At 41.5% G+C, this 20,525-nt stretch overlaps 2 protein-coding genes across 2 annotated transcripts in view; one reads left to right on the top strand and one right to left on the bottom strand.

The window, feature by feature from the left end:
* Positions 1-342: 342 nt before the first annotated feature.
* WRNIP1 (WRN helicase interacting protein 1) lies at positions 343-19,722 on the bottom strand. The gene is made up of 7 exons (XM_079148411.1): positions 18,755-19,722; positions 16,412-16,603; positions 15,094-15,335; positions 6,481-6,710; positions 2,610-2,765; positions 1,826-1,905; positions 343-1,245 (listed from the first exon to the last, which is right to left on the bottom strand). The coding sequence occupies exons 1-7, from the start codon at positions 19,565-19,567 to the stop codon at positions 970-972; spliced, it is 1,989 nt and encodes a 662-aa protein (XP_079004537.1). The 5' UTR covers positions 19,568-19,722; the 3' UTR covers positions 343-969.
* MYLK4 (myosin light chain kinase family member 4) overlaps positions 15,293-20,525 on the top strand; it is a 104,915-nt gene continuing 99,682 nt past the window's right edge. Inside the window, exon 1 of the mRNA XM_079148403.1 lies at positions 15,293-15,397. Within this exon, the coding sequence (XP_079004529.1) occupies positions 15,342-15,397 (56 nt within the window). The 5' untranslated portion in view covers positions 15,293-15,341. The remainder of the gene's footprint in view (positions 15,398-20,525) is intronic.

Here is a 20,525-nt window from a genome sequence, read left to right as displayed (position 1 = left end):
GAAAACAGGAACTCTCAGGAGGAAGGCAGAAGCCGCCCCACGGTGAAAGCTGGCAGCTATTCCAGTGCAGGAGCCTCCCCAGGAAAGACCACACCAAGAGGGAAAAGAGAAGTGACACATCAATTGAAGGGACCATCCTCATGAGAATCTACACATAATGGTGACTGAGACAAGAAGTATCAGTAGATACAATGAACACAAAGCAAAGGGCAATGACATATTTAACTTCAGGAAACATGAAGTAAAACAGGAATTATTTAGAAATACAGGGCTGTGAGAAGGAAGTGGGGAGGAATAGGCCAGGTATTACTGGATCTTACAAGTCATTTAAAACTATGAGTATGCAGTTCTTTAAAAAATTAAAATTTATTTTCAGAAAGACAGATTAACTTCTCCCAAGCTTTCCAATCTTCTTATCTATGATGATTTCTCATTTACAGTATCTATCTATTGAAATGCAATGGTGACAAACATTGGCACCCACCATCCTAGGTGGGAAAAACATTTAAGAACTGAAGAGTACTTTGAAATAGTTTTATTGGCTCATAAGACCTTTGCATATAAAAAAAATACCCAAAACACTATGCAGTATTAAATCACAATTACATTTTTTTAACCAATTGGAACTACCCAGAATATACATTTTTAAAGAAAAAAATCCTACTGAACTGAATTCTGAAATGACATTATGACTTAAATACTATGACAAAATAGATAATTCCTTATAACATTAATTCATTGCACAAAGCTGCCAGATATTTTCATAAGCATAACCATTGCACAGAGTGCAAATGAACACAATTTCAACGTTACACATTTAGTTGAAGTAACCGCCTCCACCTATGGAACTCTTAAATTTCTGGCACAAAATGTTGGTCTGTTTTAACTTCCACCAGGCAACCAACTTTACAATCCAGTTACTCTTTCCCCCTCAATAAAGAGCATCCTTCTGCTGTCACTGCCTAAGAGTCAGCACCGCCTCTGCTTGAAGAAATCGACTCCTCTCAATTCCTCGGGCAGGTATTCCTGATCCACAGGCTCACTATACATGGGGTTGTACTTGTAGCCTTTGCCATAGCCCAGATCCTTCATCAGCCTGGTTGGTGCATTCCTCAGGTGCAGGGGGACCGGGGGCAGAGGGCCCTGGTGGTTTCTCAGGCAGGCTTTGACATTGTTGTAGGCGCTGTACACCTCAATGGACTTTGGGGCTCTTGCAAAGTAGACCACACATTGGGCCAGAAGCACCTAGGATACAGAAGGACATGTTACCAGGAAGGTGCCAGAAAGGTTCTGTTTGGCAGAGTGCTTTAAAGATATTGCCAGTTAGTTTTTAAAAGATTCCCACCATGCTTTTTTATCCCCATTTTTTTTGCCTAGCCTGGATAACCAGAGAAGAAATTCCTGTGAATGAGAGAGAAGTCAGATCAGTGCTTCTCATTTTTTTAAAATGAAGAACATCTTGTGAAGTCAAATTTTTCTTAAACCCTCAAGATATAAAACAGATTAACAAAAAGCTGCTGTTTGGAGGTGAACCCACAGAGGCTTCCTCTTCAGCTCCTTTTCAACCTTTCTGTCCTCCAGGAAAACTGGAGTACTTTCTCTGAACCTTGGGACTCCTGAAGAGAGTTTGAATTTATAACCTCATCCATACGGAAGGTTTGATCTCTCTAGAGCCTAGGTTTCTACACAATGGGAGTTCAAAAGTCAAGCCACATATTCAGTGGGCCCCTGTACATCAATAGTGAAAGTAGGATATGTATTCAAATCCATCAAGGGTTGGAACACAGGAGAAAGGATTTGTAAAGATGGGAGCTGTTTACTTTACCTCACATTCGGGCATGCCTATAAAATGACAGCCTTGGTAGGCAGCAACTGCTTGTGTTAATGCAGACGGGTCTGCCAGACCTGTCACACACACAGAGAGACAAAGGAGTTAAGTCACAACACACACTATCATTCCCAATTGTCCGCGTGTTGCCGCAACCAGAGACCACAACTGTTTATAGACTTGGTGACCAAAACAGTCCCATTTAGCAAAACAGATGAACTTATTCAAGAAATATTTACTGAGTGGTAACTGTGTGGTATCCAGAACTGCCTCCTTGTGAGTAAAAATTTTACATCTACTAGTAGGAAAAACAAGAGACTATATATTACAAACACCAAAAGGGACAACGCCATGAAGACATCCACAAGGATGGGTATGTTAAAAACAAAATGTTTACAAAGACCAAAAAAGAAAAAAAAATCTGTTCTGATCTTTGTCTTTAAATGGTGTCCAGAGTCTTCCATTTCTACCTCAGGAACTGTCCAACGAAAACCTCAACACCTGGCTGTAAAAGCAAATTGAAAAAGTATCTCTTTTATTTTAATATTCTGAATAACCACTCATATTTGAAAGAACATCCTGAAAAGGAAATAGAAAAGCACATACACACCAAGAAATAAACAACTAAGCTCCCGCAGAAAGTCTTATTTTCTCTTGCCTGTTCCACATGATTCCATGACATCCTTAGGCCAAAAGATGTCACACTCCTCCCTCCCTCATGCCACCTGTCCCCCCCCCCCCCAACATAAATTGGGGCTCTGGGACCCTCAGTCACACTCACCGATGTCCTCACTGGCAAACCTCACCAGCCTCCTTGCCACATAGAGTGGGTCCTCTCCTCCCTCAAGCATGCGTGCCAGCCAGTAGAGGGAGGCGTTCTGGTCGGAGCCCCGCATGGCCTTGTGCAAGGCGGAGATGCAGTTGTAGTGCTCTTCTCCTGCACACCACAGAAGGGCACCCACTCAGGAGAGGCCCCCCAAGCCAGCTTTGTGACTGGCTGATTTAAGGAAGGCTGCACTAACATAGGTCCCAGGGAAGCTGAGGAGAGTGGAATTGACAGCTGTCCTCAAACTGCACTAGGTAGGAGGATGCTTGTTTGGTGGCCTAGTCCTGTTCAGAGGAAGAGGATGAAGCTTGGAACACAAAGCTGAAGGGGATAGGGACATTTACTCTGAAAGTAGTCTCTATCACAGTGAATTTATCACAGACAAGAGGGGAGGTAGGGACAGTCTCACATTCTGGTTCCATCCTATGTCTCTGCAGTCTATTTGAGGAAAACAGACCATGGGCCTGCTTGTAGCCTTCAGGATGGAGAGTCAAGTGTCAAGGGCAGCTGTCACAGCCCATTTGTTCCTCAGTGTTGTTTCCAGCTGCCTTCCTGATATCTGAAGCCTGTGATCATTTAAACCACAGCCTCAGTGTAGGGACACCTGTGTGGCAGGATCCTAGAGAACTGGCACAGACTAAAAGATCTCACTCTGAATGGGATAAGACCCACCCTCACCATTTTTAGCCTGGCTTAACGAGGTAAACAAATCAATGAAATGTGCTTTAGGAATAACACATAGAAAGTCAGGAAATCATAGCGCAAATGATTCTAAAAAACAGGCAGTAGTATTTGTACATGTTTCACAATTTCCTGTCCATCTTTATTAAGTACAAAGAGAGGATACCCCTCTTATGAGAAAGGGGTGTGTGTGTGTTAGGGGGTGTTCTTGAGTCCTTCCAGAGAAGCACCTGGTGCATCTCTTCATCACAAGCCCATATGAACAATAAGACTGTTCTGCCAGTCACAGATTTTGGGCCCCAGGAACAAATCCCAGAAGCTGACTAGTCTGTTCAGATGACATTTGGTCTTCAGGTGGAGATGACAGCAAGCAACAAGAAACTCCCCTGGCCTACCAAGGGGGAAAGTCCCAAAAGGCAGATGGCAAAACCTCAGCAACTTGTTTTCAAGGAGGCTTGGGACAAATCGACATATTAACATTATTGGATTTCTGTGGACAAACTGAGTGCCCCCTCTGCCAGGGTTTCCCTAGTAAAGTCAGTCATGGACACTGGCTGGGAAAGTGTACTGAGTGATCCTCATGGTTTGATACCCTATGCTTTGCTCCTCTGTGAGGCAGAGCCTAGAGTGGAGAGAACTGGGGCAGGCCTGGTCAAACACATGGATCTGGAGGGATGAAAGAAACCACCTCTAGTTCACTTTCTATCTCCTCGACGCAGGTTACTCAACTCCTCCCAGCTTTACTGGGTCAATGTGAGAGGTAATTCCCACAGGTATGTGGGCCAGAACATGGACACCTGGGCTAGGTGGCTTGGGCTTGAAACCTAAACTCGCCAGTCACTCAGCCATGGGTATATTCCTAATCCTCTGTGTCTCGGTGTTCTCATCTAGAAAATGGGGTTGCCAAGACCACTCACTTCACAGGGTTATATTAAATAAATACATGTCTGGCACAGAGCAAGCAAGCACTATAGAAACACTGTATTTTAGATTCTACTATTATTCTATACTTCTGCTTTCATTATACACTGCTTTAAAAAAGTTTACATTATAATTACCTTGATGTCAATGCATGAAAGAAAATTTATTCTCATTTGGATTATTTCTTCAATTTGATACATGACTATCTGAACTATTTACTGGTTCCTATTGTGGGTACAATAAACTAGTGAGCAACACTAAAATAAATAATAACAACTATGGGATGGGTTCTTCATTTTATCAGTTATAAAAGTCTAAGATAACAGGTTTCCAGGTCAATGCTTCTATAATCCTTATTTATGAAAGAGTCTATATGAGAACATTTCTCAAGTACACGAATTCTATTTATACCTGTTTGTGGATCCTCTGTATAGCAGACACTCTAGAATGGGGTGTGGGTAGAGGGGGCTCATTGATATTAGGAAGACATAGACTATAGGGTTCTCAAAGCTGTTGGACATCATATTAAGAGGCATCCACTGCCCCTAGCTCTTCTTAAGGGAGCAAAAAACTAAAGGCAATCCCCATGGTCATGGATCCCCAGGATTAGACACTTTCAAGTATGATTTCTTGTAGGGAACATGCTCTAGGGCAAGCTCAGTGACTGTACAGCGTGCCTGAAGTGGAAGTATGAACAGTGGGGAAGAAAATTATTTTGGGAACCAGTCAGACCTGGACTTGAGGATCAGTTTTACCACTAGCTTTATGAACCAAGCCAAGTTTTTGTTATCTGCAAAATGAGGATATTAGTAAACTATCCTCTAAGGTTATTTGGAGAATGTCATATTACATGGATTTTAACTGACAGTGTGATTAAATATGAAAGAATGATCTAGTCAAAATGAAGCCTCCTTTGGGATACCTACAAGAGGGGAGAAAAAGACCACTGCTGTTAGACCTCCAGAAGCAAGGGAGAATCCACCATGTAGTAATTCCTTCACTTCTGAAAAACTTCTGTTTTCTCTTATTTTTGTATTTGACCAAAAGCAAAGCAGCGTTCTATATCTAGACATTTACTTTTCAGTCTTGTTAAGCATTGACATGACACTCATGTAGGGGAGAGATGGCCATGTGAGAGAGCCCCTGCTGGGAGGCAGGTCCACATCAAAATGCAGATGGGACTTGTGTTCAACATGACCAATGTGTCCTTAGTACTAACTGATGCCCACATTACCATCAGTTGAGGGAAACTAAGGGCAAAAAGCTTCGATGACTCTCCCAAGGTTGTGCAGTGAGCCCCTTTACTCACTAAGAGGCTGTGCCTGGAACCAAGGTATTCTTAAGCCCCTCCACCACTTCTCCAGTCAATAAAAAGGACTCTCATCATCAATGAAATCTCAGAGATGTGGCACAGCCAACATGAGACATGGAATGTTCAATTATCAGCTTCCTTTTCTGGGAGAACTTTTAAAGGTATAGAAATTCTATTCCACTGTTACTGCAATATGACTGTGTTTAGAGACACAAAAGTGTTCCAGCATGGGAGTTCAGCCTATCTGCAGTAAGTTATCTTCATCTGACTTTTTTTATAAAAAGATGCAAATGTGCCATTCTTTCATTTAATACTGCCTGTTCACAGATTTAATAAAAGCTGACATTATCTGTCTCTAAATGTAGTTCTCTGTAAACAAATACACACTGAAAAATTAGATTTTCAAAGAAAATACTGCAAAATAAAAATATCGAAAGCCATGTAAACTCAGTGTTTAGGTTATACTCTAGAAATTAAGGATTTTTAACACTCAGGTAAAGTACTAAGTCATTAGTACTAAGCAAAAGTCCTCTTGTTATTTATTGCCTTTGCAAATGATTATAGGAATTACTGTCAACTGAATATACAGGCTTTCAAAAGTGCTTGTACTCTATAAGGTGCTACCAGAAAGTAATGAGAAAATATCTAACGATTTTAAGACAAAGGGGGAGCCTGCAATTTCAAACCACCCAAATTCCTCTTGATTCTTATCAGGGTAGCTCCTGTTTTATGTCTCTTCAGAAAGGTCAGCCCTGTCTGGGAGCATTAATTCCATTATCAATGCAGACCCAAGGAGAACCTGGGTCATGCTTTGGACCCAGCAGAAGGTCAGATGCCTGGCAATGAGCAGGTGTGCACACTTATTTCCTTACAGTTTTGCTTTTTCTATATTTCAGTTACTCAGTTACTCACCTGCCCGGTCATATAAGATGTGGGATCGCTGGAGACCTTCCTTCACATCATTCTCAGTGATCAGAACTCTACTGGGAGAATAGGTTTGCCCACTCTTCTTACAGAACATCTTCCTGGAGCTTAACCTGGCCAGCACTGCTAGCTGCAGTCCGTTCAAGCCAGCTCGGGCATCCCCATCACTGAGATAAGCCAGAGTATCTACTGCTTTATCTTCTATAAACACGGAAGGCCTGGAACACAATCAGCATTAGTTATTGTCACTCTCAAGTTACACATTTCTCATTCTGTAGCATACCTTAATGAACCTGAACTTCTAGTAAGGTCACTGAAAAACCACCTTAGTTCAAGGCTTTCATCTCTTGTTTTGAACTCACACAGTTAACGTGGTTAAGCATTACTGAGATCTTAAAAGTCAGAAGCATCACTGAGATCTTAAAAGCCAAAAGGGCATTTCACTGTGTCCCATGAGCCGGGGGAGTATTACACTGTATCTTATGAGCCACGAGTGTATCTCACTGCAAGTTCACTCACATAAACATGTGTGAAACAGATATTGAATGTCCTGGGAAGTCACTGTTTGACAAATGGGCTCTCTGATTCTACACTACAGAACAGTGAACATTTTATTAAAAACATTAGCACCTCATTATAGCATATGGCAACCCACATCTGTATGACACGAAAAATGCTTAGACTCCTTCCACGTAGGCAAGAGACCACATCACATCAGAATATTAGCTCTGAAAGGGTCCAGATCAGGCAGTTCAACTCCCTCATTTTACAAACAATAAACAAGATCCTCAGTCCCCTGGGCACAGGAGGACCTAGAAGGTCTCTGGAATCTTGACCTAGGACAATTTTGAAGAGCAGTAGGTCATTTCAGAGTGGGTATTAATCATACAAAATCTACATGGGTAGCAGAGAGTTCACTAGCCTGGGAAATGATTAGAAGACTGCCAGAACTCAGTGGTGGGACTTGGGGTACCAATCACCTAACCTCTCTTCAAATGTCAGAACCAAAATTTATGAACACATTCCAAAGTTCAGACCTCCATAAGAAGATCTAACTATGATTAGTTTTCAGATCTGATTTTCATCTTGACTAGTTATCAAACATATTTCATTACTTACAAGTCTTATTAATTCCTGGTTGAGCTGCAAAAAAAAAAAGTAATTTTTCAAATATACAATTCACCCATGTCATTACTAACCTTCAACTAAAAATATCTACACAATAATTAATAAGTCCATCAGGACTGTCCTCCTAAATCAGCTCCCTGAAAAACAACACACAGGTGCCAACTGGGATGGGTTAAGGAAGTGTTCTGGAGGATTAGGTTGTCTGCTGGGTTTAACACAAAATTCCTTACACTGAATTCCTTATCATACACCCACCCACAACTTAGCCTGGAGAATAACTTGAGTAACATCAATCTGCATTTCACTCAAAGATATATCCCCAATGTCATGAAGATTGTCTAATCTTATTCCCTTACCTACCAAAGGTGGACAAGATTTACAGTTATTTGTTGTGGGCCTCGTCACATATAAAATACCTGGCTTGACTTAACTTTATAAAAGAACACACTCTCCTCAGACTCAAGAAAACTGTCTGGCTTCGGACCGCTGGTTATAGCTCAGAGACTCATCTCCTTTCCTTCCAAGGGCAGCATCTTCTCAGCAGTGAACTCAACAGATCATCCAAAACACATACCAGGATCACATTATTGGCACTTTGGAAAGTTGATGGATCATTTCTCAACCACAAACTGGATTTTCTGGAAGATGATTTAGAAGAAAACAATAGAATACATACTAAAGAGGTATAAAGGAGGGACCAGCAGCTGTCTCTGAGATCAAGTGCATACTGCCTGAGGTGGGTGTCAAGGGTAAAACTGCCTGAACATCTTTTTTCCACCTTCCATTTCCTTGGAAAGCTTCCTAGCAACAAAGTCTTCAGGACAACTGAGGGAAGAAAAGGAGTACAAGTAGGAGTCCTAATCAGTTCTGACATACTGAACTATCTGACATCTAAAACATGAGTTGGGTTGTTCATCACCATGTCATCTCTCCACCCCCACTAAATGCTGAGCACAAGGACAGGAATCAGGTTTCATTACTTCTTTGTATTTTCAGTGCCTACTAAATAACAGACATTCAATTATTGCACAGTGAATAGGTTAACTTCGATTTTCTCATTATCTCAAAGTCATACTTGTTCTAAAAAAATCATACAAAAATCTAGAAAACAAAACAGAATCCCTAACTCCATCACCTAAGACAATAACAGGTATGATAATTTCCTTTATGATCAAACCAGCTGTTCAACCACTAACCTTACATGTAATTTAAGCTAAACTGGTATCACACTACATACTTAATAATGGTATGAAAAACAAGCTACTCAAACTTCATGTACTAAAATTTGAGACCTCAGAACGGGGAACAGATGAGAGAACTCAAGTCAAGCATTGACCTCTCAGCAAACAGTAATTACTAAAGTATCTTGAGAGGGTATCCCTAAGGTTAGAGAATTTAACATTATTTTTTATTTTAAGTATAAACTTAAAAAATATTCTGCATTTGGAAAGTACCTTCAAAGGTAGCAAGAATTAAATGAGATGAAATCTACTTTGGGGACAGTGTCCAAACTTTCATAGCATCCTACAAAGAAATAAGCAACAGATAGTAAATTATATTGTTATAGGGTAGTAAAAACCCTTTTCATAATAAGAGGGAAAATAGTTAAAATAAATTCACTGGGAAAGATTATATTCCTGGTTAATACAATCTAGAGATGAAACAGAGTGAGTAAGGAGAAATGCTCTGATCTTAACAGAATATGGAAAGCTTCCTCCTCCTTTCCCTTTCTTTTCCAGGGGCCTGGAGCATTCTGTACGATGTTCTTCTGGTAGAGGATATTGGGATTTGGAGACAGTTATTTACATGGCTGATGTTTAAGTAGGAGTAAAGAAAGTGAAAATGTACCTGTTACTTCACTGCAGAACAAAAGAACAAAGATGGGTTTGTTAAGCTCTCCCTCCCTAAATTACAAAACAAACTCCTTGAATTTCCTTCACTAAAAGAAACTGAACATTACACGGTCAGGATAATAACTGCTAAAAAGTGGTTCTCAACCAGGGATATGCATCAGGTTATAGAACTTTCCTTAAATACAGATGTGGATACCATACTACCGATTTACTGATTCCCAAATCTCCAGGGTCAGACCCTGGACACAATACATCCCAAATTAATGTGCTGTGCATATCTGGCTAAAAGGCACACCTGCTACATTATAGATGGGATCTTTTGTACTGAATCCTTTACAAATTAATACAGAGTTGTCCTTAAACAAAGAATACAGAGAAAGGTTAGGATGATAATGTTCACGGTCAGCATTCATCCCCTTTTACCTTGGTGCCTAGGCTCCTTCTAGCAACTCAGGTTGCTTAATAGTTGGCAACCTTTCTTTAAAACTGGTTCCATGTCATTCAAACTGAGTAACTGTGAGCGTATTACTTAACCTTGTTCTGTCTCAGTTTCCTCCTCTAATAAAAGAAGCTGATGATACCTATTTTGCAAAGCTGTACTCAGGATTACAAAAGACACACAGAATGCTCAAAGAACTAACTGCCACATCAGGAGCATTCCATAAACATTAGCTATTGTTATTATCACTAATGAGAATCATTTGAATCAGATGTTCAATAGCATACTCTCTAGAATTGCAAATCTTCAAAGCTGAGCCCCAAACTCTGCTGTATCCATGATAACCAGAATGAAACTGAAAAAAAACAAAACTTTATTCACAAAGACAGAACATATTTCACAGATGTCATCTTTCTGTTTAATCCCATGGAGGTACATGTCTTTCCAAAAACATACTATATACCTGGTAGGGTTCTACAGTGCATTCAATAGTGACCTTCAAAAGATTTAATTCCTAATTCTTGGAACCTGTGGATGTGACCTTATTTAAAAATAGGGTCTTTGCAGAACTAAGGATCTCAAGATGAGATCATCCTGGATTTAAGGTGTATCTTAAATCCAATGGCAAATATTCTTATAAGAGACAGGAAAAGAAGACACAAGGACAAGGACATAGAGGTCACAAGAAGATGGAAGCAGAGATGGCAGTCAGAAGCTAAGAAATGCCAGCAGACACCAGATGCTTGAAGGAAGCCTGTGGAGGGTTATAGCCTTACTGACACCTTGAATTTGGTCCTAGCTTCCAGAACGGTGAGAGTTAAGTTCTACTGTTCTAAGCCAGCCAGTTTGTTGTAATCTGTTACATCAGTCACAGGGAACTAATACAAGGTCTGTTTCTGGTTGCAGATTTATTTATTTTTTTGTACCAGGTAGTGAACCCAGGGGAACTTAACCACTGAACCACATCTGCAGTCCTTTTTATTTTTTAAGTTTTGAGACAGGGTCTCACCAAGTTGCTTAGGGCCTAATTAAATTGCTGAGGCTAACTCATGATCCTCCTGCCTCAGTCTCCTAAGCTACTGGGATCACAGGCATGTGCCACTTCCCTGTGGTTAATTTTAAAAGCATTGTTTTAACTTACCTTTTTTTCTTTATATTAACAGTTATATTAGTGTACTTATTTACCTTATAGTAAAGTATACTTTTTTTTATTATTAAAATCTACTCTATACCCACAATTCACTCTGGCCAGTACTTTCTATGTCAGTGTTCCACTGTCTTTTCTGTTCGGCAGAAGAAAAGATTACTTTGGAGGTAGGCAAAACAATTTAAACCTTTATTGAAAAAACAAACAATGTAAAAAACTCTATAGCCATCTTGTTTGAGGGTTCCTCTCTCTAGGTAATTAAAGAAAAGCCCCAACTCAGTACCCTACGAAGAGACAGATGCTACTTCAATTTGGACCTGCCTATCTATATAGTTAAAGGGCAATTATGGCTTCTCATTTCACCCTCTTCATGTCCAGAGTCATGCTTCTCTGGTCCACAAAAAGTTTCTTCTTCAGAAAGGGTGTTCTGAATATGCCTGTGTCCTGTGATCTGGGAACTACAATTCTTACTGCAGCAAGTAGTGCAGGATGATTAAATGCTGCTTTACTTTTTCATCTTCAGCAGCACAAGTTAATCATACCAGAGACTATGGATTTTTTTCCTGCCTCCAAAATTAATCCAGCACAGATAGCACGTTTCACTGTATCATGTGACCAAATTCTTTTAGAGAGCAAAATACACAGAAACTGTTGATTAGCCACACAAACCAGAAAACTATGGCACAGATAAGGAGCTTTCTATTTCATCCAGTTAAATTCTGCTTGTCCTTTAAAACTCAACTCAGCATCCCCTCATCTAGGAGGCAAAATGCTTGCTTTCACATATTTCAGATGTCTCTTATATCCCACCATGCCCTGTGTACAGCTTGATCACAGCATGGCACTGTAAGCTGATTTGCTCATCTGGCCTTTATCACATCATATGCTCTCCTCAGGCACAGTAATGTACTTTTCAACACCTAGCCATGCCTAGTAAAGGCAGAACCTTCAAATTATACTGAACAAATAAATATAGGAGGGAAATTGTTTTCAAAAGAACACTCAGGCCAGGGATGTATCTTAGTGGTAAAGTGCAGTTAGCATTTATAAGGTCCTTGTTCAATCCCCAGCAACCCTGACACAAAAGTATACTTTTAGCTCACTCTAATGGGAATGTACAATTATATAACTTTCTTAAAAACTCACAATCTTACAATTCCTCAAGTACAATCAAGAATGGTCTACGTAGCAGCTTTCTCAGTTTCATATTAGTACCCTACTCACCTCTTCTCATGTACAGTTTTCAAACATCTAGGATTGTTCTGTACATGTTTTAGTTGCTATCTAGGGCACCAAAACATGACACAAGAATACAAATGCACACTCACAGCTTCCCAGAAAGAGAAAGTAATTACGGCGGGGGAGGGGTTAAGAGTCTTTTCTCCCAGATAGATTAACGTAACTAAATCTGATTTATCTGCGCGAGGAAGAATATGCAGCTAATGCCAATCAATAGGGATTTGAAAGTAAAATTTTACCTATAATAACTGAAAGACAACACAATTCACTTTTAATTGCCCATGGCATTCAGGGTGGCAGATACTTCTTTCAGAAAATCACTTATAATGTGTTGTGTTTTTCTGTAAAGAAAAGGTATATGGTCAATGACATTTCCCAACTTCTTGTCAGAATTGTCAATAAACAGATCAATTAATGGATCTAAGCTTAATATGCTTTCATTATATTCTGCTTGCTGCTGCTAAAAAGGGCAATAGTATCAAAGAAAAAGTTCTTGATACATGGGCAATTATTCTTTATATTGTACTATATCCTTCCCCCCAATGAAACTACTTTTCTCATATAGAAAGTTAGGGTTTATTTATTCACCAACCATTTTCCAAGAGCATAACTAAGCTAGAAATAGTGCGCAAATATAAACAAGGACAAGTTCCTGTCTTCCCAGCTCTCCAAGGAAGGCAGGAGAAAGCAAATGAGAGTGAAAGGAAGTCATAACTAGGATCAGTTCTAAACAAATGACAGTGGAAAAGATTTTCTGAATTCTATGCAATTTTAGCAGATTTAGAATAACAGACCCATTGTACCTATCTTTCATTTTCAGTAACTCAAAGAAATCTTAATTCTTTCATTGGATCCTCTTGAACTTTAACATGCAAGTCACCTGGAAATTTTTTAAAATGTAGAAATCCTTTTCACGAGGATAAGCTCTACAGTTCTACTGACCTCTTCGTTTTACTTAAATGATGGCACGGCAGTTACTAGGGAGAGGGGAAAACCTGAAGTTATCTGAATAACTCAATCCCATGAAATGATGAAATAAAATAAAAATTACCCTAGATAAATGAAAATTGGAGTTACATTATGATAACAAGTACGCAGAAAAAAATACAGAGAAGTGTTAGAAAAATTTACCATTCGTTTTCAATTTGTCTTTCAAATGCTGATGAGTCTATCACTGTAAAATTTTATTACAAAAAGCTATAGAGTTGACCCTTCATATTCATGGGTTTTGAATCCTCAAATCCAACAAATCTTGGATTGAAAATATTTTTAAAAATGTACCTGTATTGAACGTGTTCACTTTTTCCTTGTCATTATTCCCCAAACAATATAGGATTAATCATTATCTGCATATCATTTATATTGTACTAGGTATTATAAATGAATCAAGAGGGGCTGAGAGTGTAACTCAGTGATTGAGACACTGGGTTCAATCTCCAACACTGCAAAATAATTTCAAAACATTTTTTAAAAGTAATCTAAAGATGAGTTAAAGTATACAAGAGAATGTATGTATGTTTTATGCAAACACTAAACATTTTTACATAAGGGATTTGAGAATCTGTGAATGGTATCTGCAGGGGGATCCTGTAACCAATTCCCTGCAGATGCCAAGGGACAACTGTACTAAATACAATGAACTGGCAGAATCCCACTGAGACCCTGACAAGTGACCGGCCCACAATAAGCACATCTGACTGATACCAACAGGTTCCATACTTCGTAGCTACACTTCTAATACTCATTCCATCACAACTACACTATAAAACGCAGCAACTTCATTCTGCCCAGGAGTCCATGGCCAAATGTTTCAAGGTTTTCATAAGGCACAGCTACATCTGAGACAGGAGAAAGACAAATAGGGATAGACTGTTGAAACCTAAACCATGAGTCTACAACTATGCCTTGTACTTTAATCCTCACAGAAAAGTGGCTCCAGAACTTGGCCTCAGGGCAGCATGAGCAGCTGTGTAGTTCAGGCATGAGGTGGGTAACAGCCTCTCCTCTGACTAGATTATGCTCCACTGCATAGTCAACACATGAACAAATAGTTCTGAAGAGTATGTTCTAAAGCAAATAAAGAAAACCTCTTACCCAAGAAATAAAATTGATTATCCACAATACATATACCTGGTGTATTAATAAACTAACATGGTATTCATGATGTAGAAACTGATCACTAAGAACAAGACAGCATCTGGTATGTCTATTTCAGTTAAAATTCCTTTACTTTTATGGAATGAAATGAGTTTCGCTTTTCAAGTATGCAAAATTAAACAATTATATGGCTATGATGACATTAAGTTTTACTTTTTAAGAAATAATAATAAACTGCAAGGAAAAAAGCAGAACCTCCAAAGTTCTGAATTAGGTATAGGATGTATATACATATCTATTTGTTCTATTGAATGAGGGACATAAAATCATTACAATAATCAACAAGGTTTTCTATAGTCTTCCAAGTTTTTAAAACAGTGAGCTAAAAGAATCTTTAGTACAAAACAAACATCCAAGAACTAAAATAACAAAGCAATATTAAAACCTAAAGGATTAAAGATATACCCTTTAGAGGCTAGGAAATGCATCTTAAAAGAAAGGATATGTTTGCAGAGATACTCTTTTGGTATGAGTTAAGCACCTCTCTCTTTTTAAAAAATTTTTTTTCCATTACTGGCAGATCAACATTTCTTCTTTGTCCCCACCTCTCTCCTGGCTGAGAACCAGCCCTTTCTGGCCCCCTGCCAGGAGATTCTCTGAGTAGTGAGTCCCCAGGACCCGTTACACTGTCAACTTACTCAGAGCTGCTGTTGCTGCTGTGGCTTAGAGGGTCAGTGGGACGGCTAGAGTCTAGGACATGAATTCCCAGTGAGTTGATTGCTCTCATTAAAATAGTCACCATTGCCTCTACTGGAAGCTTCTCAAGAACAATCACTCGACAGCGGCTCAGAAGAGCTGCGTTGACCTGGAAGGAAGGGTTTTCAGTGGTGGCCCCAATCAGGGTGATCGTCCCACATTCCACGTGAGGAAGGAAAGTATCCTAATCATGGGAGGAAAACAGAAGAAAGTGATTCCAGTCAATAGTCACCTCCGGAATCCTATGTAAGTTAACTATCCATTTTCTTATTTTCCTAATTTTATTTTTACAGCATGTTCACTGAATATGGATAAAACACTTAGTAAAGTACAACTTTTGGTTTTTAAGTTCAAAACATGACTTCTGGGATGCCAGTGTCTAAGGCTGGTCTCTGACTGGTAGACTTCTAATATGGATTCAACATAAACAACTTCTTAGAAAAGTATGGCTGAACTGGCATATAGCTTATCATATCAACTACTTATTTAGAGAAAAGAAAGAAAATATGGAAACATTAATTAGTAACTCCAAAATCCTCTTCCACTGATGGACTCAGATTGTTACTCTTCCTAACAAATTTGGTGAATATATAATCACCAGTTTTATGAAGAAATACTGAGATGTGTCAATGTCCAATATGAAACTTGAAAAGCTAATAGATTTTGTGAAATCCTAACTACAGGTAAAAAGCTGCAACAAAATAAATCAGGAAAAAATATGCCTGAAAAATATTATCATGTCTACTCAGAAAAAAAGTGGATTTGTTATAAAAATAAATTGTGAACTTTCACTTTTGAAATTCATTGAAATAAACAGCAATCTTTTATCAAGGGGACTTGTGAGAGCCTAAAGGCACAGAAAACATACTCTTTAATTTTGAAAATACAGTGGAGAGAAAAAAAAAAGACAATGATCTTAAAATCAAATGTTTACAATGATTCCTGATATTTTAGATTAAAATTTTTTAAAATTACAAACTTGATCCAAAATAGTTTTTCTGATATGGACAGCTCAGGGATATACTAATCATTTCATTTATCAAATATCATTTTCTTGTTATCAAAACATACTAAGAAAAAGCGTGGGGAAACAGGTTGGAAGGATATGGGTTGACAAGCCTATGCTTCTTTGTAGATAGTTAATAATGGTAACATTCCCTAGCATTTGTATAGCATTTTATACTTTAAAAAGTGACCTGATACTTTTTATTTTACTTGATGTACACAATGACCAAAAGAGAAAAAAGGAAGTTAATATACCTGCTGAGATTTATTGAACCGATGAATCTCATCAATAAAAAGGATGGTTTTCCTTTTGAAAAAGCTCTTTTCATTTTGAGCTTGTTTTATGACATCTCGCACATCATTTGTCTTGGCATTTGTTGCAGACAAAGTCACAAACCTTATGCTATGTTTCTTGCTGTTGTTGGCTATGATATGAGCCAGGGTGGTCTAGAAAAGATGATGCACAGTTTGAAAAGCTAATAAGACAGAGAGTTTAGCAGTTATGTGTGCCACAATCAGCATGAGCATTACCAAGCAACTTGAACTCTCAAGAATGGTCAGAGACAAATAACATTTGGAATAACAGAGCAAAGTCTTAACATTTTTTTTTTTAAACAATGAACAAACCAACATTTAAATAAAACAGGAAAATAGCTAAAACTTAGGCTAATCCTGACCTATTTTTCTTTGTCCTTCACTCTTTTTGATTCCTTTTTTGGGGACTCTTAAGATCTTAGGAATCTGAGTAAAGAGAGGCTGTCTTGATTTAGCAGAGCCTGGGTGACAGCTGTGACCTCTTACCAAAGGGAAGAGAAAATTCTCCCTACTCCAGTCAGAAGTATTACAGCTGAAGGAACTAGGTGTAGAACTGATTCCAGAACAACTAGAATGGATATCTCAGTGAAGTGGTTGAGAAAAGAAAAGTGAAAGAGCCTTTGAGTTAAGAGACCAATAACAAAACCACTTAGTATTTGAGAAGAAGGCATACCACTTCTGAATGTTCACTCTGGGACATTAACGGCACATTGATACTGTTAGCACTCATCAGAAAACAAACCAGGGAGAGTGCTGTTCACTCTGAATCTGGCACTTACTGAGTATTCAGTAAATGTGCATATGCTATCATAAGTATTACTATTGTTAGTCCTTTAGTACTAAGAAAGGGAATAAAGAAAAGGGGAAGATTGTTTAATTAAAGGAACATATGTGTTCCTGACTGGAAAGGTGGCACTTTATTTTCTAAAAGTTGTACTGCATCATTAGACACTGTGGGCTTCTTTACCAAATTGCAGCCTACTTGCCTTTTGGAATCACCAAGGCTTGCAGCTGATCACCAGTCACCTCAATGAGCAGCCTGGTCCAGTAAATCTCTTGCACTAAAATCTATGACTCACTCATCTCCCTGAAGACCTTTTTTCTGGCTGTCTGGGACCTTCAATAACTGATTATCCCTTCTCATGATCTTATGTAAAGACTTGACAATACTATGAATGTTACTGCTCAATCCCCTAAACAACTAATCCATGGGGAGAGATATCAATAATTCTACCATCATCATAAAATGCATCTGGAGGCTGGGAGTGTAGGTCAGTGGTAGAGCATATGCTTAGCACAAGCCAAGGCCCAGGGTTCAATCCCCAGCACACAAAAAAAATGTTATTTGAAATACATCTGACTTATGCCCGAAGGGAAGGCATGAATACAAACGAGACACAAAAAGAGCAAGTTGCATTCCAGGAACTGGAGTAATGAGGTGTGGTTGTGTGAGATGAAGTTGGAAAGCAAAGCGAATATCCTGTATATGGAGTCTGAACCTCAAAAATAGAAGACCTCTTTATAATCTTGATCCCAAAATTCTGTCATTCACTGGTATTCATTATCCATCCTCTTTCTGGGGACAGAATAGCATCCTATAGTTAAGCACCTCTTAGTTTCTCTTTTACCAGGCTTACCTCAGTAACTTTTTCTCAAACGTTCTTCCAATGACAAGTTCTCTAGACCCACAATATCCTAAGTGTCCTCTTCTGCACTTCTGCTAATCCCTAATGAATGTACATGGAACCAAAGACCAAAAGGCACTGATGCTTTTTCTCTAAACAGTGTAAGCAAAGCAGTATAAGCATAGTTATGGAAAATTCTTGATGAAAATGATGTGCACAAAGGCGTTTTTCAAATTAGTTCTGAAAAACAGTTAAACATACGACAAGTGTGATACAGAAATGTCCCTTCACAATTTTTGTCGCATACTGTTTCTTTGAGAATTGGGTCACTAAAAATCAGAGGGAGGGGCGGGAAACTGAAGCAATGTGAAGCGAACTTCAATCCCGAGTTCGACTCTTCACGTGAACCTAGGAATTCGTAGACATCTTCCTTCTGAAAACATCCAGGAATCGGGGTGGGGGAAGGGGTGTGTGTGACTTTTCTCACGCCCATCACGGACTCCGCTCGCGGACCTGGCAGTGCCCTAGCTGAGACCGCCCCTGAGGCCCCTAGGCTACACCATCCCTGGGCTGGGCGAGTTCTTGGAGGGCTGAACCCACGACCCGATGACCGTTAGCGCCATCCACGCACGGGGCGCGCGGCCAGGACGGCACTCACCTTGCCGCAACCCGGCGGCCCCCATAGGATGAGCGAGGGGATTTCGTTGGTCTCCAGGAGCGAGCGCAGCAGGGTCTCCTGCCCCACCGCCCGGCTCTGCCCGATGTAGTCCTGCAGCGCGTCAGGACGCATCTTGTCGGCCAGCGGCTTGCCCTCCAGCATCTGCCGGATTTCCTCCGCCGCCAGCGCCCGCGAGTGCGGGCGGCCCCCGCCGCTGGCCCCGAAAGCGGCGTCCGCGGCGTCCGCGTCCCAGTGCCCAGGGTCGTCCTCGCCGTCCGCGTCCGCGTCGACATCGCCGTCGCCCCCCGCCTCCTCCTCCTCCTGCGCCTCCGCCTCGTCCCAGCTGCGCGGAGACGCGCTCCCCGCCGCGGCGGCCGCAGCCGCCGGCCTCTTGCCCGCCCCCTTCCTCGCGGGGCTGCTGGAGCGGGCCACCGGGAAGTCGGGGATCAGGCGGGCACCGCTGGGCGTGGGCGGCGCGTCGTAGCTCTCTCGGCTCTCAGTCTCACCGCCGTCGTCGCCCTCCTCGCCCTCGCCCTCGCTGCTCTCGGCCGCCGTCGGGGTGGCCGGCTGCTTCAGCGCGGAGCTCTCCGACAGCCGCCGCCGCTTGGCGCCCGGCGGCGAGGGCCCCTTGGCCCGCTCCCCGGCGCGGTGCGGCCCGGCCGCAGGCTCCGCGTGCCCCGCGGGGTGGAGCAGCAGGCAGCGGTCCAGGTGTGAGTTGATGTGCGCGGCGGGCATCATCTGCTGGCACACGGGGCACTGCACCTGGTGCAGCTGCGATAGGAAGGGGTCGTCTTCCGGCCCGCTCACCTCCATGGCGGCGGCCGCCCTCCCCGGCGCCCGGCGCGGCCGCACCTGACCCTGAGAACGCCGAGGCCTCGGATGCCCGCCGCTAGGCCCCGTGCCGCGCGACCCTCACTCGGGGAGGCGGCAGAACGCGCGCGGGCCGAGGGAGGGCGCCGCTCATGCCTCACGTCCGGAGCTCCCGCGTCGGCCCGCCCTCAGCCGGCCGCTGGTACCGCCTCTCCCGGCGCGTCGGGATGTGTAGTCCACGACCGTTTGTCCCGCCGTGGGCATCGCCTCGCGTGGCCCTTCGGGAAATGTAGTCCGGGACCGGTTACCCAGACTCAGGCTACGCTTCGCGTGGCACGCCGGGAAATGTAGTGCTCTACCGTTAGTCCCTGCGGGTGCTCGTTTACTTCCGGCTCCGCGAACCGCCTTTGTGGGAGTCTCTAAGGTTGGCGTGGTGCGCCTGCGCAAAACTGCGCTGTGGCGGAAGCAGCGTCCCTTTGGTCCTTTGAGGAGCGTGGAAACCCGGGGGCATTCTGAAGTAGATTTGTGTCTGGGAGAAGAGGGGTGGCGCATTGCAGGCTTTTCATACTTGGGGAGCGGAGCAGGTACCTAGGAGGTCATGGAGGGTTGTTTGTCAAGAAGCGGAAATGGCGGGGGCGGGAGGACCCTAACACTTGCCTATAGAAAAGTGGAGAAAGGAACTGGAGAAAAAACTTATGCACACGTGATTTTTTAAAAGTTCACTTAAGTAGAAGTTAACGAAATTCAAATAAAGGTGCTTCCCCCCCCCCCTTTTAGATTTGTTGGCCTTTTAGCAACAAACTTGCAATTTGGTTGCAAATTGGAAACCCACTCAAGCATCCTAACTCCCACAAAAAAATGATGACAGGTGTCACGGCTTGGATCTGGAATGTGCATGGTCTGGAATGTATGATCCTCAAAGGAGCAAGTTTCAGAAATGAGTCTTTTAGGCAATGATTAG

Source organism: Sciurus vulgaris, assembly GCF_902686455.1.
Source record: "Sciurus vulgaris genome assembly, chromosome: 7".
Lineage (NCBI taxonomy): Eukaryota > Metazoa > Chordata > Mammalia > Rodentia > Sciuridae > Sciurus > Sciurus vulgaris.
This window is presented reverse-complemented; position numbering and strand designations above follow the sequence as displayed.

Coding starts and splice junctions, on each gene's coding strand:
- WRNIP1 (XM_079148411.1), bottom strand. CDS start 19,567: ATGGAGGTGAGCGGGCCGGAAGACGACCCCTTCCTATCGCAGCTGCAC. Junction 16,604..18,754: donor GGCCGCCGGGTTGCGGCAAG/GTGAGTGCCGTC, acceptor CATCTTTTCTAG/ACCACCCTGGCTCATATCAT. Junction 2,766..6,480: donor CATCTTATATGACCGGGCAG/GTGAGTAACTGA, acceptor TGTGGTGTGCAG/GAGAAGAGCACTACAACTGC.